General features: G+C 36.1%; 3 protein-coding genes across 23 annotated transcripts; 2 read left to right on the forward strand and 1 right to left on the reverse strand.

Annotated features, from left to right (window-relative positions):
* Window positions 1-734: 734 nt before the first annotated feature.
* On the forward strand, window positions 735-6,752 carry LOC147406860 (putative glucan 1,3-beta-glucosidase A). Of its 9 annotated transcripts, none has more exons than XM_086435163.1 (11): window positions 735-881; window positions 1,009-1,897; window positions 2,017-2,132; window positions 2,213-2,332; window positions 3,457-3,642; window positions 4,045-4,200; window positions 4,787-4,956; window positions 5,064-5,219; window positions 5,710-6,062; window positions 6,190-6,369; window positions 6,466-6,752. In XM_086435163.1, exons 2-11 carry the CDS (start codon window positions 1,822-1,824, stop codon window positions 6,552-6,554), a joined length of 1,602 nt encoding a protein of 533 aa, XP_086291289.1. In that variant the 5' UTR covers window positions 735-881; window positions 1,009-1,821; the 3' UTR covers window positions 6,555-6,752. The 9 variants fall into 9 exon arrangements, with proteins under 9 accessions (XP_086291289.1, XP_086291292.1, XP_086291291.1 ...); XM_086435166.1 differs by lacking the exon at window positions 735-881 and having other exon boundaries at window positions 892-1,897; window positions 5,710-5,923; window positions 6,005-6,062; XM_086435165.1 differs by lacking the exon at window positions 735-881 and having other exon boundaries at window positions 892-1,897; window positions 2,225-2,332.
* Window positions 6,753-10,226: 3,474 nt separating this feature from the next.
* LOC147406861 (uncharacterized) lies at window positions 10,227-18,395 on the reverse strand. Of its 12 annotated transcripts, none has more exons than XM_086435183.1 (6): window positions 15,342-18,243; window positions 15,169-15,232; window positions 14,892-14,963; window positions 14,322-14,393; window positions 14,153-14,242; window positions 10,227-12,659 (listed from the first exon to the last, which is right to left on the reverse strand). In XM_086435183.1, exons 4-6 carry the CDS (start codon window positions 14,388-14,390, stop codon window positions 12,399-12,401), a joined length of 420 nt encoding a protein of 139 aa, XP_086291309.1. In that variant the 5' UTR covers window positions 14,391-14,393; window positions 14,892-14,963; window positions 15,169-15,232; window positions 15,342-18,243; the 3' UTR covers window positions 10,227-12,398. The 12 variants fall into 12 exon arrangements, 11 of the variants coding, with proteins under 11 accessions (XP_086291309.1, XP_086291305.1, XP_086291308.1 ...); XM_086435179.1 differs by having other exon boundaries at window positions 14,892-14,988; XR_015176620.1 differs by lacking the exon at window positions 15,169-15,232 and having other exon boundaries at window positions 14,153-14,238; window positions 14,892-14,988; window positions 15,342-18,248.
* LOC147406862 (E3 ubiquitin-protein ligase ATL6-like) lies at window positions 18,353-20,968 on the forward strand. Of its 2 annotated transcripts, none has more exons than XM_086435172.1 (3): window positions 18,353-19,463; window positions 20,394-20,592; window positions 20,677-20,968. In XM_086435172.1, exons 1-3 carry the CDS (start codon window positions 18,353-18,355, stop codon window positions 20,702-20,704), a joined length of 1,338 nt encoding a protein of 445 aa, XP_086291298.1. In that variant the 3' UTR covers window positions 20,705-20,968. The 2 variants fall into 2 exon arrangements, with proteins under 2 accessions (XP_086291298.1, XP_086291299.1); XM_086435173.1 differs by having other exon boundaries at window positions 20,487-20,592; window positions 20,677-20,961.
* Window positions 20,969-23,904: the final 2,936 nt, after the last annotated feature.

Consider the following 23,904-nt stretch of genomic DNA (forward strand, 5'->3'; position numbering starts at 1 on the left):
AAAGAATAAAGATGTTTTATCAATACTTCAATAAAGATCTAATATTCCATGTGGAACCCTAAACATAAATCAATTAGCGTTGGCCATAGTGAGGCAAAGTAACCTTCTAGAAAGGATGAGGTCTTGAGTTCAAACCCACTCATGAAATTTATCCCGGTCTTGCCCCGTTTCTTGTCAGGTCATTGGTCCAGACTCCGGACACCCTGTCATCATAAAAGAAAAAAAATAAAAAACATTGATGACCATTTCTATTCAAGCATATTTAGTTTTCATCTACCCTGCTTGGTTAATATATGAATACTTTTCCAATATTATAACAGTCTTAGTCCAGAAGTTGCCAATCATTCTAGCATTTAGTATGGGCGATATAAGATGTGCTAGATATCCTAAAGTTCCGTTGACCAGTAAAATTGTGACACGTAGCATTTGATATATATGTTGTTTTTTTTTTTTTGGGGGGGGGGGGTGTTTCACCTCAGTAGTCCATGTCCGTTACACGTCACCATTTCTTTTTCTTTTATATATTCATCACTTTTTATTTGCTTTTTAATGGGGTTTGCTATAAAATCCAAATTTGATGAACAACACACAAACTTTACGATGTAAGCTGGGCCCATCAAACTTTTGTCCTTTATTGACGAAATTTACACACAAAATCAACTTGATTTTTAGTTTTACTTTTGACGACGGGATACAATCATATTAAATAATTACTTCGGTGTTTCTGGTAGACGAAATGAAGCCAAACGGAAAAATGGGCCAATGAGTTGTACCTTGTGAGGCTTCATTTGTTCATATATCTGAAAGGCCTCTTCAAAATAGGTCCCAATGGATGCCCCTTGTGTAATTGTGTGTCAACTTGTGATCTCTCACTCTCTCAGGTAAGTCCTCTAAGGCCCCCATGAAATGGATTTCGGATCATTTAGTTGTCCGTTTCAATATTTTTTGAACATTTATTCATATATAATTTATTTTTAATCACAAATCTAACAGACTTTTATTGTGTAGGCCGATTGAAAAATTGCAAAAGTTTCTTTTATATCAGTAAGAAAAGAAAGTGTGGCTTGCATGGCATTTTAGTGAGTGAAATTGAGGTTTTGTGTCTCATCCCTTGTAAGCAATTTGGAAAACTGTAAAAGTTTGATATGTGAAAAATTCGAATTCTATTTGATTTTAGATAGCAAAAATCTAGTCTAAAATTTGATAAATGAAAAATATGCGACATATATTTTATACATCGTCTCATTTCAAAAGTTTAAAAATAAAAGATAAAAAATTCAGTAATATGATAATGATGATGATGATAATGAGGGCATTGAGATAATTATTTCATTGCTTTGTTATTTGTTTAACAGATATTTATAAACATTCGTAAAATTACATTTTATTCTTTTTTAAATTAAAATTATAGAATTATTCAGAATAATTCAATAATCCGGAGAACAATACTTTCATTTTAAAATATGAAAATTTCGTGAATTTTTCGCCAATCGGGAGATTGCTAACAAGGGCTTCCCAACGAAGGGATCCATCAAATTTGTACTCTAGTCTAGACCTTTTTCATGATTTGGATCCATTAATAATGCAATAAAGAAAGCTAACTTAAAAAGTTAATGCTTTGTTACTAAGTTCCCTTTTGGTATATATAATCCGATAAGAAACGAATACTACGATTCTTCGAAGGAGTGGGGTTGTGATTGTGAAGGATGGGAAGTTTAGATTAGTCCCTCTTATTGGGTTTCCTTTAATTCCAGTTGATTTCAAATTTAAATTGATGAACAAGTTTGTGTTGGTGGTGACAACTGAATTCAGCATTTTCACATGGAAATTGTTTCCTGTAAATGGGTACTTGCATTTCTAATCTGTTCTTGGCTCCTCTTTTCCATAGCAGACTCGGGTAATCTTCAAAACCCATATCTCTTCTTATTCTTTCCTTCATTTTGAGAATTGGGTTTTTTGTTTTGAGGAAGAAAAATCAATTTTTTTTAGATTATTTCTTTAAATTCTTCAATTTAGTGGAGGGGTTGAATGGAGGCAATAAAGTTAGAGGTGTGAACTTGGGGGGATGGTTGGTTGTTGAAGGATGGATTAAACCTTCTCTGTTTGATGGCATTCCCAATGGAGATATGCTTGTAAGCGGGTCTCTGTCTTTGCATGTCTTCTTTTCTTTTAATTGTTTTTGGTTTACCCATTTGTGTGAATTGAAATGTAGGATGGAACACAGGTGCAGTTCAAGTCGGTGACGTTGCAGAAGTACGTGTGCGCGGAGAATGGGGGAGGTCAAGGAGTAAGCGTAGACAGAGACGTTCCTTCCTCATGGGAAACCTTTAGGGTAAGAGAGATGCTTAACTAAATTCTTCAATTATATGTTGGAACCTTCATTTGTTTGTTGACTGTTATACTAATGTATTTAAAATTACCTTTCACATTGTTCATCCTGTCTTTATTTAATGGTATAGAGTATTGAGATGTTTATATATTTTGTGGGAAATTCTGGTAGTAAACACACATTTCAATCAACATATCTTTCTCATTAAGTTTCCCCACTTTTGAGATATTCGAGTACATGGCATTGAAGTGATATTGAAACTTTAGGAGGTGGGACGCCCTGGGGTTATTCCTATTGCTTGTAAAAGTTGATCAAACATTAGAAGGTTAAAAGGGTCATTATAGAGTCCAAATTATGATTTGAGATTTCTTGATTTGGGTTTGATTTATGTTGGATTGGGAACTACAATCTCTTAACTGATACAAGTATGACTCAGTTGAAATTGGTGGTTACAATTTTAAGTTATGAGACATTTGTATTCTGAGGTTTCACCATGACTTGGTTGAGTATGAGACTAAGAATTTAAATTCATTTGTGAAGCAAGGAATGTGATGTGGACTTGCTTAAGTATTAGTCATGAGGATATCTCTTGGCATAGGAGAACTGCAAAGTAGTTGAAACTTCTAGTAATTACTGTGTAGTTGATGCAAGTGAAACTCGTGGCTACTATCTTCTTTTTATATCTAATTAGATAAAGCACCAATAAATAAATAAATAAAGGTCTCCATTCATCTATATGAGATTCTGATCTATAGCATGCTTGGAGACCTGTTCAATGTCTCCAGCCAAGGCAAATGAGGGAAGGACAGTCAATGGATTTCAGTTTCGCATTATTGGGTGAGACCCAATATTTTTAGGATGCCATGGGTTGCTGTTTGAGGAACTTACCTATGATAGTTATTGACACTCGTTCTTGTTTATTAAAGCCTTTACAAGACTCTGAAAGGTTTAGATGTCTGAGTAAATATGTTGTAACAATAATATTGATGCTCTAAACATCATGTTTTTGGCTTGAGTATTATATATATAGTTTAGTTAATGTATCCTAGTATATTGGTGAACAGTGTTTTTATTTTTTAAAGTGTATGTATGGAGATTGTTTATACAGCTAGTTTCTGGTGTAGCAGTTATGGAGAGTATCTGAAACGCTATTTCAGTTACGGTCCGTTGGAGGCCAGTTTCTGTCGTGTGATGGTGAAGGTGGCCCTGTCTCGGCGACTGCAGAATCACCATCTGTTAGAGAAACATTTCATATTGAAAGGAGTAACAATGGTAGAGTTCACATTAAGCTTTCAACTGGTACCTATCTTCAGGTAAGATTTTCTCAGCAATTTAAACATAGATTTAGGTGGAATAGTAATGCGCATAGTGGTGTAACCTACAACCATTGAATGGGTTCGACATTAGTTCACCTTAATCAGAACCCAATTGGATGATTTTAGCCATCCAACCATTTTGACTTCTTCTAGACTATTTCTCATCATTCAAATTAACATGATATATTATATGATTTGGACCATTAGTCCGTGTCAACTGTTGGTGTAGTCCCGCTGGCTATCTCATATGTTGGACCCAATGAATGGTGGGACAGTCACCACTATGCCGTTGAGGTTTACCAGACATACCTAGAATTACTTCTAAATTTAGTGACAACTTCAAGGTTTTATTTAAATCTTAAATAATAAATGTGATAGCCATGTGTTTCATTTGCGTAGGCTCTATCTTCAAACCAGCTCACATCAGACTATCGAGGGAGGCCAGGATGGGATGATAATGCGGCCACATTTGAAATGAATATTGAAAATAACTTGCATGGAGATTACCAGCTTGCTAATGGGTATGGGCATGTTAAAGCAAAAGAAGTTCTCAAGGTAACTTCCAGAACCCATTGATTTATATTCTTCGTGACTCACTATAATTGATATATCTTTCCCTATCCATATTCTTCTCTCTGAAAAGTATGGCTTCACTGACCCGTTATCCTGGTGAAAGTACAAATGTTGGGTATGGGTCCTATGAGTATAGGTGTTGCATATCCCTGACCCCAAAATTTCTGGATAGCAGGACATGGTTAATTATAACTGATATAGCCCAATGCATTTTTTTTTTTTTTTTTTACATTTGTAATGTAGTATTGGATTCTGGTGACCCATACATGACATGGTTCCTATTACCCATATTGTGATGGTTCACCTTGGGGAGGAGGGACATGGTTGGGATTGGAGGATCTTACTACTATTGTTTCTGAAGAGGAAATAATCCTTAACACATTGGGCTTAGATCCGTATCTCAGTTGGTTTGACACATGGCAAGGCAACTTTGAGGTGGTGGGTTCAAGTCCAGCTTACCCATCCAAAAAAAAGTAAAAAAAAAGAAGAATCCTTAATACATTGTTGTAAGAAACAAATTCGTCCATCAAGTTAAGTTTATTGGTGTGCTTGCTTTTCAAAACTGCAGAGACACAGAAGCAGCTTTATCACAGCAGAAGATTTCAATTTTCTGGCCCGACATGGCATAAACACTGTCAGGATACCTGTTGGGTGGTGGATTGCCTATGATCCTAATCCGCCGGCTCCTTTCATTGGAGGAACATTGGCAGCTCTTGACAATGCTTTCTCATGGGCACAGTAGGTCTTTTTTTTCCACCTTTCCTTTGTCATAGTTATGAAGTTTCTGACATTCATGTTCGATTTTGTTTAGGGAGTGCTTGACTCTTAGTCTCAATCTTGTGCAGGGCCTACAGCATAAAGTGCATAATTGACCTCCATGCGGCTCCTGGCTCCCAAAATGGGATGGAGCACAGTGCGAGCAAAGATGGTTCCGTGGAATGGCCGAAATTTCCGAATTACATCTCACAAAGCCTTGATGTCATCGATTTCCTGGCTTCAAGGTACAATATGCTGCACACACACATGAAATCTTGCCACTTAGTTCCTAACCTAGACTCAACCACTGCTCCACCACTTTGAAGTACCAAGCCTTGGCTAAAATGGAGGAGAGTATAAATTTGCTAACAAAATACCGCATTTAGAAGCCCATTTACTCTGCAATTTAGACAGAAATTAGGATATAATATTTTAGGTAGGAAAACTGAAAATTTGTTTGGTTTGTAATTGCAAGAAGATTTTATTCATGTTGCGGGTGCCCTTAAAAATTCTAGTATCTATGGCTATCTTAAATCAATCATTTTGATGCCTTATATTATATGCCATTTTTTGGCTTTTGCATTCTTGTCCTCAATTCCTTCTGCCATCTTTGTTAATGGATTCAACCAATTGACACTAACTCCCCTTTATGTTTAATTTCTCAAGTTTGCTGTTGTTCATCTAATATAGTGCTAAACTCAAGCTTACACAGAACATGACTTCATTCATTTTCAGGTATGCAAAGCATCCAGCCTTATTGGGGATTGAACTATTGAATGAGCCCTCGGCCTCTTCAGTTCCTTTGGATGTCTTAGTTTCATACTACTCAAAGGGTTACCAAATTGTGCGAAACTACTCATCGACGGCCTATGTAATTATCTGCCAGAGAATTGGCAATGCTGATCCAATGGAGCTTTATCAAGCTAACATCGGCTTCTCAAACCTCGTGGTAGATTTGCATTACTACAACCTCTTTGATAATTTCTTTGTTAACTTTAGCGCTGTGGATAATATCCAGTTCATATACAAGGACAGGCAAGCTCAACTACAAGCCCTAAATAATGCAAATGGTCCACTTGTCTTTATCGGTAAGGCTAGATTCCCGTTTGAAAAAAAAAAAGAACAAAATTTACTTTTGATGGAAATTCTCCATGAATAACCATGTTTGCATTAAGGTTTTTTTCTTTTTTTTTTAACAAAATGGACTGGATTCAGGAGAGTGGGTAAATGAGTGGAACTTTTCAAATGGATCTCAGCTTGATTATCAAGACTTTGGGAGGGCTCAGTTGGAGGTTTATAATGCAGCTTCATTTGGATGGGCATACTGGACGCTCAAGAACGATAGGAAGCACTGGGATTTTAAGTGGAACGTCATAAACAATTACCTCCAATTTGGTAAAAGTCTAAGCTCACCATTTACCTGTTTTTCTGTCTGTCTATCTATCTTTGTGTGGGTATGGGTGTCTGAAGTTACATTTGAATATATTGAAGCAGGTGATTCACCAAACAAGCAAATTCCAAGTAATGTCGTATCGCTTGCAATGGCGTGTGGCTGTTTTTATTTGCATCGGATATTGTAATTGATCGTAAGTTATCTAGCAGACCCATAAAAGAAAAGGGATTGTGGAGCATGTCTTTTATTTTTCATACATCAACTGTCATACCCAATAATTTCAAAATTTGTAAGAGTATTCGAACAATGTCAAAAGACATCGAGGCTCATGTTCAATATTCATTCTTGATATTAAACATTTATAAAAATTCAATTTTTTTTTTGCTGCTTTCGTCTTGGTGTACAATGTGAATCTTCTTCTCTTATGAATTTGTTGTATATACTCTTAAATGCTGGTTATTGTCTTGAATTAGGAGATCAGATCAAAGTAGGAATTGAAATTGAGGATTGTTGATTAACTATCGAATAATCAACCCCACGCGTGATTTTTGAAATCCTAGTGGGAGTTGGTTTCCTTGTAATTTTGGGTTTGAGTAAAATAGGTGGTTGAGGGATGAACCAAATGTTATTACTTAAGTATTGATTTCTTATGGGTAGAGAGAGAAGAAGTTAGAACAAATCCTGATTTTCAAATTGAATATAAATAAAAAAAATATTACCTAAAAAATGGTTGAGGCGTGCATAAAGCATTGTCCTGAAACGAAATTTGCCTCTATTACGGTACCACAGTCTGTAGGCGTTCGTTCTGTAGGATTCAACAACCCACGTATCCAAAAGGGTACTTTAAATTAGAACGTAACTTCGAACTTGATGATGTTGTGTGCTCTCACAACGAAGAATAAAGATGTACTAGTAATCGAAAAATAAAATAGTAGAGAAATCAAATGTTTTTAAATCAACTAAACATTGGATATAAATAAAGAGAAAGTGACTGTTTAGAACAGTCACAAACCTATTCAAATGTACTGATTCCGAACAGACACAGGGTTGATTCAGAATATACACACTGGTTCAAAACTGAATTAAAAACGTTCCAATTGAAACTTTGGATTTTTCTCTTGGGTCCCGTGTGAGCGCGTGAACCCACTCACTACTTCTATCCACTTTAAAGCTATTAGAAGCACAATTATTTAAGAATTGCAAATCAATTCTTCTCCTAGTCAATGAAGGACTAAAATTATTTAAGACAAAAATAAAATTATCAATTAAACTTAAAGCAATAAAGTAAAATAACATAAGCCATAAAGCAAACATGGGATTGAATTATCTTATGGTTAATAGATTGATTTACCATATGGTTAAAACTAATTGAATATTAAAGGGTTTTCAAATTCAACCCTCTAAATTCCAACACCAAAAACTTATCATTGGCATTCTAATGCATTCTTGGTAGTGGAGTGGCATTCCAATGCTGATGAATCAATCTTGATTCTCACAATTGGTACTATAACTTTGGAGGAGATAAGAGCCATTGAGTGATTGTTAATCTAAAATTTTCATGGATGGGTACAAAGATTTCAAACAGATATCAAGGTGGAAAAGGTTAGTGAGAAATGTGGAGTTAGCCTACAAAATCATGCAAATATATTCGAAGATGATGGTGATGAAAGAAACAAGCAGGTCAGCAAAAACTTTAATTTACAAATAGTGGGGGAGATTCGATATGTGCCAAAAATCGATGAGGAATTAGTTTTTGTGGCTCATAACAAAAATCCAGACTAGAGCTCTCGAGCACCATATTGGTCAAGGAAATGCCCATCATCACAGACCTCAATGCGTATCCAATTTTGCGTTCTCTGTGATGGGAAGATCGTGGCCATTCCGTGATCATGGGACTAGGAAGGATACCTTATAATTGATAATAACTTCACATTTTCCCCTATACAATCAATATATGAAAAGATTGTTAGATTACCCCACGAGGGTTTTTAGATATTTACCAAAATAGATAAGAGTGAAAAAATAAGAACTTCCTTGCAAAGCTTATGAAAAAATCATTAGAGAAAAAGATCAATTAAAAGGTGAGTCATGCTGGAATAACATTGAAATTGACATCATCTGGGACATTGGTGTCACATAACCATAAATGCTTCTCACCTGTATCTTGATGAAAAACATCTATGGTTCTATAGATGCATCCATGTCAGCAATGTCTGCAACGATGTCAATTTCAATGTTACTTCAGCATTTTCCTTTCAAGCCACGATAAATATTGAGAAATTCTATTGTCACACCAACTTTTGCTAATATCACTCTAATTCATATGTAAATCACCAAAGAATTAGCACACATCTTGAGGTGGTGTCAGCAAAAGTGGGTTTAGCAATAGAAGCTCAATAAATAATTGAAATAGAATTTTCTTTTTGAAAATTATAAATATATAGAAAAATGAAATAAAAAAGTGTGGTAAGTAAAGCAAACCTAAGGAACATAAAGATTTATTATACAAGAAGTTGAATGCTAAAGAATATCTGAAATTGCCAACTAAGTTGGTGAGACATGTGTAGTGTTGTTCCAATGACTAGGGTTCAAAAACAGTTAAACCCATCTTCCCTCTGTTGACTATTTACCCTTACTTGCCTAGGAAAAAGAAGAAGAAAAGATAGTGTGGCTTTCGGGAGTCCCTTTGTAGGATACTTGGTCAAAGTGTGACCCCTTAACCCATAAATCAGTACTGTGATGAAGCGGTTGTTGCTCACCTGACATGATTGTATGAGGTTACAATTCACCCAACACGATCATCCGAGGTGAACAAGAATTGGGGATTGGATGCGGGCAAAATTCCTTCAAACCTTACCCCTTTCAGAACCACCATCACTCCCCCTTTTTCAATAAGCCCCGCTCTTTTAGGGGCCCCTCTCTGATAAGCAAGGAAACATAACAGTAACAAATGAATATCGTTCGACCTTTATCTCCTCATCTTGCTAGGTTACGTAAATGGTTCTATTGCTTCCTAATATTCTTAACTTTGCTTTCTTTTGGATATTCTTTCTGATCCTCCATTTTGATTTCCCTATCCTTTGGCTAAAGATCAAATCAATAGTAGTGATAAAACCCATGAAGTCTTTCATCTATATCCGAAGGGGCCCTAATGGAATGGGGCTTGTCGGCAACCAACTAAACTCCTTGTCCCGGTTCGGATTGATCAATTTCCAAGAAAGACAGAAAATAAGTACCAATCTTCTATTCATCATCCTCCATTTGGCTTGTGAAGGTTGGGCCAATTTTATATCCCTAGGAGTAAGTAACTCGCTAATGAGAATGCAATCCTATAATGTGGAGTAAGATTACTCATCCCCCCACTAAAGATAGAATGATCGGGGATTGAACCTACAGTAGATATATTAGAAGGAACTTCATTAGTAGGTACATCAGGAATGGGACTTGAATACCGACATGAAGGCTGATCATACACTACAACAAATATGGAAATTAGGAACGGTTTATTACCGTTCCTAAGCCACTATGAAACGGTTTGCAGACCGTCTTTAATCGGGGCGTCGTTAATGAGGTTAAACGGCTGGAAGCCGTTCTATATTTCATGATTTGGAACGGTTAAAAACCGTTCCAGATCTCGGAATTTGGAACGGCTTAAAACCCTTCCTATATAATAACACACAATAACCCAAAAAGATTTGAGACATCGGATTTTATAGAACTGATGTCCTACGTCTGAGACTTTAGACATCAATTATAAACCGATATCTAAAATTGTTATAAATTGATATCTAAAATTATTTTATATATATATATAAATTTTTTTTTTTTTTTGCTACTTGCCTATTACCCACGGTTAAAATAGATCCAAATAGAGAACATTGAGGCTCTCTATCACATTAATTAATACACAAAAAGAGTTGCAATGAGTCATGATTTACAAATTCAAAATTACAATGCTTCGGTAAACCATTCACAATCATTACACAAGCACAAGTGCTTACAAGGAAGCAATGCCATCCCTCCCTATCTTCTTTAAGATCTCCATAATGCCCGCAACTACTAATAAAAGAATTCTTTCGTGTCACCACATTGCATACTCTCACGATGAGCTTCCGCACCTTCAAAAGAGTGTTTGAAACAAGTGCTCCTGATCAACCAAAGATGATGCAGATAAGCTTCCACTCTCAAAGATGATGCAGATAGTTATCTAATCAATTATTTCACTATCTATGGAACACAATAAATAGCTATTGTTTTACAAAGAATTATTTCATGCTCATCTGAAATACATCATAAAAAACGAAATGAAAACCAGGGGAAACATATGCAAACATAACTTCAATTTGCAGAAATTGGGAAAAAAAAGGTTTCAAAGCAATGAGAAGAAGCCCTCGCCAAAGCTTCCATGCAGAGTATCCTTGTGGTGAAACAAGCACCAAAGCAAGGGGACACCTAGTAGGGCACAAGCTTTAATAGACAAACCGTTACAACAAGTATTAGAGCATGTCCTGACATCCACCTCAGATGATGCATGCTAACACTCACGACAGATTTCTACAAGGAGAACGCATTCCAATTTTCCAACATCATGCACATCCTGACCTTTACCCTGGCCATGGGTAAGGGTTAGAAGAGCATCTTTGCCCTTTTGAACTAGAATTCTACTTCTCCTGTTCTCCCTCTAGTTTCTTCCCTCCTTACCTCAAACACCACCACAATATCCGAACGATGATCAAATTGGATATAGAGGTTGTGTGTGAAAGGGAGAAAATCAGTCTTCCACCCAAAAAATAACCTTGAATCCACAAGGATAAGGGAAAACAAAAAATGATTCCAATCATACTCAATTCTGATTTTGAAAGCTGCTGCAATGCTTTTCCCGAAACACTAAAACTTTCAAAAATAGAAAAAAAATATATATAATTCCACAGTAGTTTCCTACTAACCTTAGAATAACTAATAACATTATAAAACCAAAATCAGTCTCAAAATACTGTAAAATATGCTACAATGGTATTTACTAAAACTAGATAGCTTAACCAAAAAGTGCATTTGATCACCCAAAAATTAATATTTATCATTGAATTGTCTACAAACATGAAATTGGCAACGCTAGTAGAAAGGCATAAGGCAGTATATCTAGCCTGTAGTAGATGACACCAAACAGGAATGCAGACAACTGAAAGTATGGGCCACCATGCAAGCATTTTCCTTGTTTGTAAATTTTTGGCATGACTAAGTAACTAAAAATGGCAGAAATATTTCCAGGAAAATGTTTGCAGCAGATCAAGTAGAGCCAAAGCATAGCAAAAGAGAAAGGTTATTTTCTACAGATGTTTTCTACCTGTTTACAGCTTCTTGATTCTAAATCTAATTTTTTCTAAATAGTATAGGAAAACCTGCTAAGGCTTGAGCCCTACTCTACTTTACATATCAGATGTTAACCATAAAAATATTTTCGTCAAAATAGAAAGGAAAGCACCTATTACATGTGACCTTCCCCATAATCCTTGGCAACCACGTTCCCCATAATAAAATGCATCTTAGGTTTCAAAAAGTGAAACATCCTACAGTTGGATTTGATGCAATATAGGTTCCTGCTATCTTTTTTCTCTTTTCTATGGACAATTATAAGTGAAAATATTTTCAAAAAAATTAAATGAAAGCAAAACAACATATTAATGGCTTGTTGCAAGCCACATATAAAGGCTTTCTTATTGCAAAACACTCGAGGTTGGCTTTAAAAAGTAAAATGGTTTAACACCCATTGATCCCATCCCAAGCCTCTAACAATCATATTGATAAATACAAAACATATCATACCCAAATCCTTAACCCAATCCTAAATCAAATTGCCTAAACCCCCCATATTTTCTAACTGCATCACATATTGACTTAGACCTAGATTAGGTAAGATGGTACACTTTGTTTTGAAAAACAATTATAGAAATAATAATTAAAGGAACATATTAGGTTTCTTTCTTTGAAACATAACCTACCAGTCTCCTTAACCTAAGGTCTGTTCACCAAGTCACATAGTCATATTCAGAATAACTAAAACCAACAGTGTATTGTTTTGGCTAAATGACTTCCCCTGTATTTTGTTTAAAGAGGAAATTGTGAAGTGGATGTAGAGCTTCCCCTTCATGAAGGGCCTCTGATACATCAGCATTCCCTCGTCGTCGATTGCTTTGAATCCTACCTCAAGTGCTTTCGCATAAGAATTTATAAAAAGCTGAGACTTCCCTGCTATTATGCGTGCATGCTGTTTCAAGTACCGACTTATCTCCATCTGCCATGAGAATAAAAGTTTCATCAATAAGTCTTGAAGAATCCTGAAGAAATATCATTAAACTCTTAGTAAGTTGTGATAAGGTGCGTACATCTCCATCTGCATTTTTTTTAAAACTTATTCTTACTAGCACAGTGGCAAGCTGCCCATTCATCACAGATCAACCCGTCTGGGAGGAATATTTGATACTACAATATTGACAAAAATGAAGTAAATCTGTTCTCTCACTTGCACCCTTAATCTTAACCAAGATTGATGTTAAGGGTGAATAATCAGATTAGCAACACACACACACACACCACTGTTTCTATTACATCAGCATAGGATAGGATGACAACATACATCATATAAATATGTGAGATCAATATTTAGTTATGGATGGTGACATGTGTCCCAGCATCAAGGTAAAACCAAAATACTATTGTTTTATATGCTGGATTATAAGAAAGTACCTTTGTAAAAGTAAATTTCCTACTCCAACCAACACCTATTCGATCATTATCAATATATTCCACAGGCCAGAAATGCCAGTTGGAGAAGCATATTCAAATACACTGAAACTGTGATGTTCATCCATCAACACAATGAGCATTTTTTGTAAAACATAGAACTCAATGTTGTTGAGATATTTTTTATATAATCTGTTTGGATTTTGATCGAAGCATGTTCACATTAGATCTCATATAATTGTGCATTAGATTATTAATTTACTATCAGATCTCAAGTTAGATTATTGGTTGTTTAGTGTCCTTATTCATAATAAACTAAAGTCATTGATGGGATTTATATTTATTGTTTATTCCCTAATCAAGGTACTAATCTACATCTCCTGTCTCACCAACTTGACACCTTCAATAAAGAAATCAGGTAGAGTACTCTCTAACTTTTTCGAGTACCAGAGGTTGTCCTTTAACATCCATATTTTGGTTGGAAAGATTAATGTGATTGAACTGTGCAGTAACAGAGCCATGGACAGGGTTCCATTGGACATTAGACCTAAAAATCTAGATTTTTTCAACACAAAGGCGTAACATGTTTACAAACAAATAAATTAGTTGTACTCCTTTAGAAATAACTCAAACCATGAATCAGATTTGAGACAATTCATTGTAGTTCATGAATGACAATAAAGGGCAGATGTCCATAGTTCATGAATAACAAAGGCCATTGTGATGATGAAAATCCCATCAATAATAAGACTATTTTTTTTTTCTATAAAAAAACTATAGAAAATTGAAGAAATTAAGACCACATTCTTGAAATAACAATGCACATCAAGAAAAGTTATCAGTCATGTAAGGGAAATTAAGATGGAACATTAAACCACATAGTTTCAAGCTGATTGCCTTCCCCGCATTTTCGATAGTGAAGAAAAAGGAGGGGGGAGGGGGGAAGAAGACAAAAGAAAAAGGAACTCTTAAAAACATCTAAATCACATCAAAAATATCAAAGGAAATAAAACAAGATCATATTAAAGGTGTGGAATCAAGAACCTCTACATCTGTTTGCACCATTTCAAGACTCCCATCCAAACAATTACGGTCGCCAACCACAGACTCTAAGGCCTCAATCAACAGAGCTGGCTGCCATGAAAATAAAAGAGAGGAACAGTATAATCTTTAACAACTATCATAGTTTATAAAAGGACCAGATAATGTTTACCGTCATTTCCTTCAATGACAATGTAATGCGCTCGAGTCCGAAATCCAATTGGTGAACTTTTGCCTCCATAATCTGAAACCATAACAATTGTTTTAAGGATTTAGAAAGAAAATTGAATATCTTGTTCAAGACTGTTGATTTTTCTCATGACTAAGACATTGGCTCAAGACAAGATTTAAATCAATATGCAGTAGTACTTGCTAACAGAGTTAAGTACATCCATAAGAAGCCACATATTTGCACAAATCACTCACAAAGCTTACAACCCACCCACCCTTGCACACACATTCATGCATGAAAACATGAACCACCACATGTAACATATATTTATCTAACTTAAATACAACACAAATAATGCAAACAAAAGCATACATATTCATCCAATATTGCACATAAATTAGACCAGCATAAATATCTGCATGCATCCATGTACATAAAAGTAGAAACAAATGCAAGAGTGTCGATTTACATGGATATAAAGATAGTTTTTTAGAAACATCTTTTGCTTGTGATTGTAGGATACAGAAGTGTATTACATGGATATAAAGTGTTTATGAACATAAGAAATACCTCAAGTGGCTTCAACTCGATCCTTAGTGAAAGAGAGACTAATCGGAATGGAGGACCGTGAAAGAGTTAGACCTTGAAAAAGAAGTAATACATGAGTCTGCAAACCCATAGCATAAATGGACAAATGTGAGTCTGCAAACCCATGGCATAAATGCCTCTTAAGAGGTTCTCTTGCAAAATCCATAAGAACAAAAATAAATATTAAATATAGTATCCAAACATAATCAATGCTTCAATAGAAAATGGAGGAAGAACAAATCAATGCAAAAGAACTCACAATTCCCTCATCTTGGAATCATATTGACAAGCATCAAAATGTACCAACCACACATAACGAAATTCTTCAAAAATTAAAATAAAATTCAGATCGAAGAAGAATCTGAATTAAAATAAATATACTTCACTTTAAAAATTAAATTAAAATTCAGATCAAATAATAGAATTACATACCTTTCAATTTGAATAATCCCAAATGTTGTCAAAGAGAGATCGAAAGAGATGTTTCAGATTTTGGGGGAGTTCTTCTCCGACTGATAGAAAGGGAGAAGTTTCAGATTTTGGGGGTTTTCGAGTTCTCCGACTGTGAGAGAGAGAGAGATATGAAGCCAACGAATTAAAGAGGGAAGAGATTGAGAGGTCGATCGAGAGATGAGATCGACTGAGAGAGAGAAATGAGACCGAGAGATGAGATCTAGAGAGAGAGTTCGATCGAGAGATGAGATCAACTGAGAGAGAGATCGACTGAGAGAGAGAGATCGAGAGAGATGAGATCGAGACAGAGAGATCGAGAGATGAGATCGACTGAGAGAGAGAGAGAGAGAGAGAGAGAGAGAGAGAGAGATGAGATCGAGAGATGCGATCGACTGAGAGAGCGATCGAGAGAGGAGAGATCAAGAGGGAGCGATTGTGAAAGAGAGAGAGAGATCGAGAGGGAGCGTTCGTTCCAATCAAATGGAACGGCGACTGGGGCGTTTAAACTACGAATAGAACGGTTTTACAATGTAAAACGGTTTAATACCGTTTTTAAATAAAAACGGCTTAATGCCGTTTTAGACGTCTGTTCCTATTTGATAATTTTTTTGTAGTGATAGATTAGGAGAATCAAGCGGATTTCCATATGACTGGCAGATGTACTGAACCTCGATCGAGAAAGCACTCGATCTCGTTGAAGATCAAGTAGGAAAATAGGAGACGATCTCGAAATACCTCTCATGGATCATGTTCCAGATGTTTTCCCAATCTAATCCTAAGGAAAGCTGACCTATATATGAGACCACATTATAGTGGTTTTTCATGAAGATAATCAGCCTTCTGTGCGATCTTCTCTTTCCATAGAGATTTACCTTGCTCTTCTTGATTCTGTTGTTCCTTCTCACTCCCAAGAGCCTAAGGTGTCGATACTGGTAGGGGCTTAAATTGAGTGGCATCTTCTTTGTTCGCTTGAAGGAAAAAATGGAACATCTCACTAGTCCTTTTCTTGGCCATTTTGTTGCTCAAGTGCAAAATGTGAGTCTTAACAACATAAGATAAGATATGAGAAAGGTAAGAGAGTTATTTTCATAAATTACTCCAAAGAGGGTTAGGATTAACAAAGCACATATGGAAAAATCTAATATCAAAACTGATAATAAGCACCACACACACACACAAAAAAACGTACAAACTTAGTTTCAGATGGCATTATGTTAAAATTATAGAATATGTGAATTTTTTTTAAAATTGTCCTAGCTACTTAAGTTATTCAATTATATTTTAGCAACTATAAATACATTGGATTGATGGAATAAAAATATCTTCGTACTCGTGAATACTATTTTTGTTGATATACCATAAATCGACACGTGTCACCTCAAGATACAAACCTTTCTTCACACACATCGAGCCCGAGATATGACATAACTCGGAAGAACTAATCTCTTATAGCTCAATGAAGAATAAATCTCTTATATCTCGAATAGTGAACAAACCTATTATACCTCGGAAGGATAGATTGGATAGTTAGATAGAAAAATCGAAAAATCAAGGATCATAGAGTGAAATATCAATTAAGATCCCACTGAATTAGGGATCGAATCAACAAGAGCAAAGATGGGGAAAGATCCCAAAAGGAAAGGGTTAAATGGAGACAGAATCTTAATTAGATACATTCTAAATCAATTTTAACTTTTAAAACAAATCATGATGAAATTGGTAAGCAAAATCCAAAGAGATCTTCAAAGATCCTAGGACCTAACTTTATAAGTATACGAGCAAACTCAAATAAGTTTTGTAATTATTCTTCCTTACACTTTTACTTTGCTTCTTTTTGTACTATACTTAATCTGACTTGGGTGTCAGAGACTGTGTTGCAAGCACACATAAGAGAACAAAGGTAACGTACCAAAAGTCGTAAGAGTAGATTTCGAGGTAGTGTAAGTTTTTGCATCTAGAATAATTATGTATAATAAATAAATAAATAAAGGAGATATTGAGAGATTCACCAACTATTAAAATGATAAACTAATTAAGCTATTTTTTTATTAGAAAAAATTCATGAATAGATATAAAAAATGGATACATCATAGAATTAATTTAATTTTATGCAATAAACAAAAGAGAGAGAATGAAATATTTTCACCATCAACTCTAGTAAGAAATCCATGGCCAACGATCAGAAGTAGCATTAGATCCAATGGTAAGAAATCATACGTACGGGACTAAGAAAATTCTGCCAAAGACCGAGACCTACAATGCATGTTTGGCATTAGTAGGATTGATCACCGCACCGCCTTGCGCTCATTTCCTAATGACTTAGGATCCAGTACGAATGGTGTCTATACGGCACACTTAATTAATTGGAGCTTAAAAAACCTCGGGCTCCTAATCAATTATGTACGCAGCCCAATATATTTATACTCTCATCAAAGAATGCCACGTACACACCGTTCCAATCTATAGGGATGGATACAGTACCGAATCTCGACTCTTTCCTAATTTATTCAAGTACTAATATTAATGAGCCAACCAACCCAGCCCCGTGCATGCATTTCATGTGCTTCCTTCTTGCTTTTTAGCTCTGTCCCCCGTGACTTGCGAAATTTGTGTTAGTTAGTATACACGTGGACTTTGAAGGAGCCCTCTAGACCATACAGCTACAGCTGTAATAGCCTCGAGATTCACATCTGTTTTTTTCTTGAAAAAGTTCACATTAGTCTTATATACTAGAAGTATCTGATTCAAAACATCATGGGCCCACCATTACAACAAACTTTATTCGATCATTGAGAACCGTTGGATTAACTAATATTTTAATAAAAAAAGCTACGGCGCACAGCAGTCAATAAGATCCTTAAGTCAAAAGTCAAGGAAGAAGCGATGACTCACTCCACATATAAATAGGCAGCCGCTTCGACTTGCTTCGGAACCAAGACTTGTTCCTCTAGCGAAAATCGTGGAGGGTTTCGTTTCCCCCCACATCACAGATGTCGAAAGAGAATAACCAGAAGAATCAAAGTCATACGATCCATGAGATCACTTCCTTCTACTTCGTCTTCCTTCTATTGGTGGGAGTACCGTACACCTCTGCACAATTCAACAATGGTTCGTCTCCACCTCCAAACCCTAAGGACTACCTCCTATGGAACTTCAACCCTTCGTTGGCGATTATCATCATCGTTCTCGTAACTGCCTTCTTCTTCATTGGTTTCTTCTCTATCTACTTCACACAATGTTGCAGAGAGTATCAGACGGACAGAAGCGTTCGTCAGCTAAACCCTAGCGTTGGAAGATCGCGAAGGGCGGGTTTAGGTCTCGATCCAGCCTTTATCCAGACTTTCCCAACTTTCATCTACTCTGATGTTAAAGGGCTTAAGATAGGTAAGGGAGCGCTAGAATGCGCCGTGTGTATTAGTGAGTTTGAAGATGAAGAAACGCTAAGATTGCTCCCTAAATGCGATCATGTCTTTCATCCTGAATGTATCGATGCTTGGTTGGCTTCTCACATCACGTGCCCCGTCTGCCGTGCGAATCTGACGTTGGAATCTGATCCAATAAAGGTTCCAGATCCCGAAAGCGAATCTGATGTAGAGAATCCTCCATCAGCGATCGAAAACGCGCAAGAAGATCAAGTTGTGATCAGTGTGGTTGAAGATCAGATCGTTGATTCACAGCCTGAAGTTATAAATCCCGCTTTGCCTCCAATCCAAAACCGTAAAGCGCGATCGAAGGCTGCTAGATTGCGAATATCGGGGAAATTTCCGAGATCTCACTCGACCGGACACTCTTTGGTTCAACCGGGGGAAAATTGCGAGAGATTCACATTGAGGTTGCCAGAAGAAGTAAGAAAGCAGATCATGAGTGGGAAACAAAATCGTACAACAAGTTGTGTTACTTTTCCTACCGGAGATGGGTCAGTTTCCGGTGGAAGTACGCGCAGAGTTTATCGGTACGGCGATGGGAGCAGTCGAGGGAGGAACTACCTGATCCGGCGGTTGGAACAGGAGGGGAAGTCAGACCGGTGGATGTTCTCGAAGACGCCGCCCTTCTTCTCGAGAACATCTTCCGTTAGGTCATCTAAGAGAGCAGAGGGAGAGGGTACGGCAACTACCAAGGCTTTACTGACGTCCGTTATGATGCCGTTTGATTGCATAGGCACCAAAACTGATGGTGGCGTTGGCGAGCCATCCTCGGTTCGATCAGCAATTTGACGAACTGGGTTTTTAGAATCTTTTCTTACTAAATTATCTTTTGAATCGTGATAATCTGATTTACCCACGTGGCGTACTCAATCGACATCCCTCTCTTGATATTATCAAGAATAGTAGATCAGCACTCGAGATACACAACCCCAACATCAACATTTTACGGGGAAGCAATTGGTTTTCGAAAATGTGGTGTCAAGGGTGTCAATTGAGTATGCCACGTGGGTAAATCAAATTATCACGACTCTTTTTCCGTGATAATCTGTCTATCTCACTTGCCCACTCAATCTATTCTCATGACGTTTAGGGACTGTAGATATGTGCGGACGGTTCCTAGACTTACATATTTTTTTCTTTTTATGTGAAGTATATTTTGCCTCCCAAGGTATTGAGATCTATGGTTCCCAAACTTGTCACCAAGAGAGTAGATTGAGCATTCTACGTGGGGTAGTCAGATTATCACGATTTTTTTTTTTTTTTTTCAATTTTATACAATAAATCTTTTTAATTATTATTATTATTATTTTAATGATATGTGTTTTTGCATAACTGCAAAAATTAGTATATATGGTTATTTTTATAGATTATTAGAAAAAGTAAATTGATTTTGAAGAGTGATCTTGATAATCAAGTCTCGATCATCTAGTCGAATAGTGTTCCTCCTCAATTATAGAAGCCCTATAAGTTTCCATTTGTCAAAATGGGAGGAGTTCTTATTTTACCAACATTCCTTAGTTTCTATATATCTTTTAGTAGATTGTGAAAAATGATATTTCCACATCCCAAGAATCACTTAAAGAATATGAAAAATACTTTGAAGCAGGGAGCTCGCTTCGAAATTTTGAAGGAATTCTCACCCTTTGTATTTACACATGGCACTTCCAAGGAGGTATTTCAAATTTTGAAAAAAATGCAGGGCATAAAATAAATTCAAAATGTCCTGTATCTTGTAAAGAGGAGGGTTCCTTCAAAGTCGGACTCAGAGAATATGAAGAGAAATTGGATGATTATGGTGACAAAAGGTAAGAAGGAATCTTTATGGGGGTGACTTTTGAATTTTCTGTAGGTGATAAGATCTTAGTTGATTATCGAAAAATCTTTGACAGGTACCAAATCGGCGTTCCAACTCAATGATGTACAAATGATTACAATTGAAGTTAGTGTTGGAGATAAAGACAATTAAACGTAATTGTAATAGAGTTATAAACCTCTACAATATTATAATCTAATAATAAATCTGTGTTAATATCTATTTATATAATAAAATACAATGTAGATGATAAACATCCCTTCGTGCTACAATTGAACTTGAGTTGGTCCACATTACCCACCTTTCCTCTTCTGCGCCTTCAATTTATTGGTTTCCCTCTCCTCTCCCTTCCCTCTTTTTCAACATTGTCTGTTTAACTTTACTATTAAGGATACTTGAGCCGTACACACGAGCGAACTCTAGTGCAACGAGTGAAGTTACATAGAATGACATATCCAAGATAGAAATCACTATGCATAGTTACATTACGACGGTGCAAGTCAGGGAAATCTTTGATGGGTGTGGCTATGTGATTAAGTAATCAAATGGTGGTAAATGGTTTTGTCCATCTGGGTGTTCATACAAATAACACAGTCGAGATCAAGGACGGAGTTAGGATTTTCTTGTAGTGGGGGCAAACTATGCTTAGTTGTATAGTTAAAGAACTTGAAGATAAATAATTTTCGAGAGAAATTCAAAGGTTTTTTTTATTAGAAATTGAAAAAAAAAAAGGATATTTAGGTCATTTTCAATTAGTATATGAGAAGGTTTTGTCAAGAGGCAACGTCGTCGACAAAAAAAATGAAGGGAGGAGGGGGTGGGGGGTGGGAATTGGAGGGAGCTGAGGGTGTGGGGGCAAATGGGGTGAGAGGTAAGAAAGTAGGGACAAATGGGGCATGTAATTAGTTAAAAATATAAGGGTGTCTCAAAGTTTTGTGGGGGCAATTGCCCCTACCAGCTCCTTACTAGTTTGGACCTGGTTGAGATCCAGGCCCAGTCACTTGGTATCAAACAAGCCAAAGAGAAGTTTTGATACAAGCTACTCTTTATGACACCCACAATATATTTTTCAAAAGAAAAAAGTTACACAAAATGATTTTTAAACAAAAATTATGAGTATTTTCACTATCCTTGAATGTTATGACTAAATTGTATTACAAATAGATTTTCTTGAGAGGAGCTTTGAACCCAAACAATTGAGTATAAAGACAAATAACACAAAAAGGAACCCGAAGAAGAAGAACACAAGTTTATTAACGGCATTTGTCATAAAAATCAACACTACGTCTCCTGGCTCGTGAATCAATCAACTAGAGTTTCATCTACTGCAAATACATTATTCCATCTTCTTTACATGACCAAAAAATCCTTAAAAATCTATACAATAAAACTCAATGCTGGACCCCTACTCTCTTTAACCCCTCATAAAGAGGGGTTTAGATTTAATCTTGTTATAAATCTTGAGGATAATCTTTTTTTAATTTATGAAAAAGGGTAAAGCTGGGGGTGGGGGCAAGACAACTAGCCTCTTAGAGCATCATATCTCACTTAAATCCTTTGGGTATCTACAATACCCCACAAGTCACACGTACCAAGTTAGTTTGGATAAATCTCTTTAGGTGACCAACAATGGCGAGGATAACTTTTGACTTTAATATCTTTCCTCTTTCCTTCTCTTCTTTTTCAAGAAGATCTTTCAAATTTGATTGACTTTCATCTTTTACCTATTTTCAAGAATATCCCTCTAACTTTATTATATTTTCTTTTCTATCTCATCTTATAATTTTCTATTCTTCCTCAATATTCGTCATAGGCAAACTTTTGAAAATAAATAATCCATAACTTTCTATTCCTCCTCAATTTGTAATTTTTCTAGTAATCCTTCATCAAAAGTGTTAACCTCCCCCATCATGCTTGTCAAATCTAGAAGTTGCAGAGATACTTTCTTTCCATTATTTGAGAGCATTCTTGTCATTTGTGAAGGATAGTCTCTTAGTAGTTGAAGCTTAGAAATAAGGTTTCTTTTTTAGTTATGAAAAGAATGAGAGACTGGATCCTATATAAGATCGAGAGTGGAGGATTGAAACCCTCTTCCCACACCTCAATACATACCACGTAAGTTGTAATCAAAGGAAATTAATAAATAAAATCATTATATCTTTTTGCTTACATCCATGGTATTGGGTTACTACTTGTTACAGTGGTACTATTTGGCGAAGTGTAGTTGGAGCACGTCATTGCCTATTTTATAGTCGTTTGCAAAAATCCTTTGTTTTCGTCTTCACACAATGTCACAATGGTTAGTGAGAGATCTAATTCTATTTTAGCATCCTCAAAGGTAAAAGCATGGCGGTTTGTCTTCCAAGCGTCTATTTACAATATGTGAGAGAGAAATGTGTGAAAGAACTTTCAAGTCAGACCTCAAAGACTGAAGAAGCTCTTATTGCCATTATCTCTCAAGAAGTTGGGCTGACCTCACCTGTCCTTGACACCGAATGCCATAGAGACCTCCTCTCTAACTGGTCGATTTCAGCCCCTTTCGTTATTAAAAAGGAGTTGAAATGTAAATGGGATCAACACGAGTGGCTCTCTCCGAGGTTCTTTGGGAAGTATGGGAGCTGTGCTTAGAAATTTTGATGGTAGGGTCCTTAAAATGTTTGCTGAAGGTTGTAATGGTTCTTCCATGCTCAATCTTCAAGGGTCTTGAATTGGCTGTCAGAGAAGGTGTCATTTATATCATTGTTTCTTTTGACTCATCCGCCGCAATTGATTGCATTCTGATGAGATGTAGCATCCTGGGAAGGATAGAAGATTTGTGAAAAACATCCAAATCCTTAGTTCCTCTTTTTCGATCTTGTTCTTTATCTTTTTTATTATAGAGAAACTAATAGGGTAGCTAATTGCTTGGCTTCTTTTTTTAATTCCCCAATCCCTAGAGAGCTAGATATCATTGTGAGTGAGGATGCTACTACTACAGACTCTAGCTGATTTTTTCTTTAATATATCTGGTCTGGGGGGTCTGCCTAACCCCGTGATTTCCGTTTAAAAAAAAAAAAAAGAGTTTTCCTCGCATTTGTAGAAATATTGTGTGAGAAATCGTAGATGCACTGAGATCACAATGGTTTAGATATGTAGAAATTAATCCCATTTTTCACTCCCAATTTGTGTTTTTCTTGGCAGATGTGACCGGAAGTTTCCTTAGTACTTCAACTAAATTATTCACTTTTTTTTTTTTTTGTATGATAGAAAAAGTGAAAAAAGAAGAACTAAAAAAGAGGGGTGAATTACCCTTTCATGAGCTGAA

This window comes from Akebia trifoliata, chromosome 3 (genome assembly GCF_017979445.1).
Source record: "Akebia trifoliata isolate Shusen 1 chromosome 3, ASM1797944v1, whole genome shotgun sequence".
NCBI lineage: Eukaryota > Viridiplantae > Streptophyta > Magnoliopsida > Ranunculales > Lardizabalaceae > Akebia > Akebia trifoliata.

Excerpts from the sequence above, each read along its gene's own strand:
- LOC147406860 (XM_086435163.1), top strand. The coding sequence starts at position 1,822 with ATGGAAATTGTTTCCTGTAAATGGGTACTTGCATTTCTAATCTGTTCT. Across the intron at positions 2,333-3,456 it reads CCTCATGGGAAACCTTTAGG|TTATGGAGAGTATCTGAAAC; the intron begins GTAAGAGAGATG and ends CTGGTGTAGCAG. Across the intron at positions 4,201-4,786 it reads AAGCAAAAGAAGTTCTCAAG|AGACACAGAAGCAGCTTTAT; the intron begins GTAACTTCCAGA and ends TCAAAACTGCAG.
- LOC147406862 (XM_086435172.1), top strand. The coding sequence starts at position 18,353 with ATGTCGAAAGAGAATAACCAGAAGAATCAAAGTCATACGATCCATGAG. Across the intron at positions 19,464-20,393 it reads TAAGAGAGCAGAGGGAGAGG|GGAGCTCGCTTCGAAATTTT; the intron begins GTACGGCAACTA and ends ACTTTGAAGCAG. Across the intron at positions 20,593-20,676 it reads GATGATTATGGTGACAAAAG|GTACCAAATCGGCGTTCCAA; the intron begins GTAAGAAGGAAT and ends AATCTTTGACAG.
- LOC147406861 (XM_086435175.1), bottom strand. The coding sequence starts at position 18,347 with ATGTGGGGGGAAACGAAACCCTCCACGATTTTCGCTAGAGGAACAAGT. Across the intron at positions 14,394-18,254 it reads GCTGCCTATTTATATGTGGA|ATTATGGAGGCAAAAGTTCA; the intron begins GTGAGTCATCGC and ends TTATGGTTTCAG. Across the intron at positions 12,660-14,152 it reads TGGTGCAAACAGATGTAGAG|ATGGAGATAAGTCGGTACTT; the intron begins GTTCTTGATTCC and ends TTCTCATGGCAG.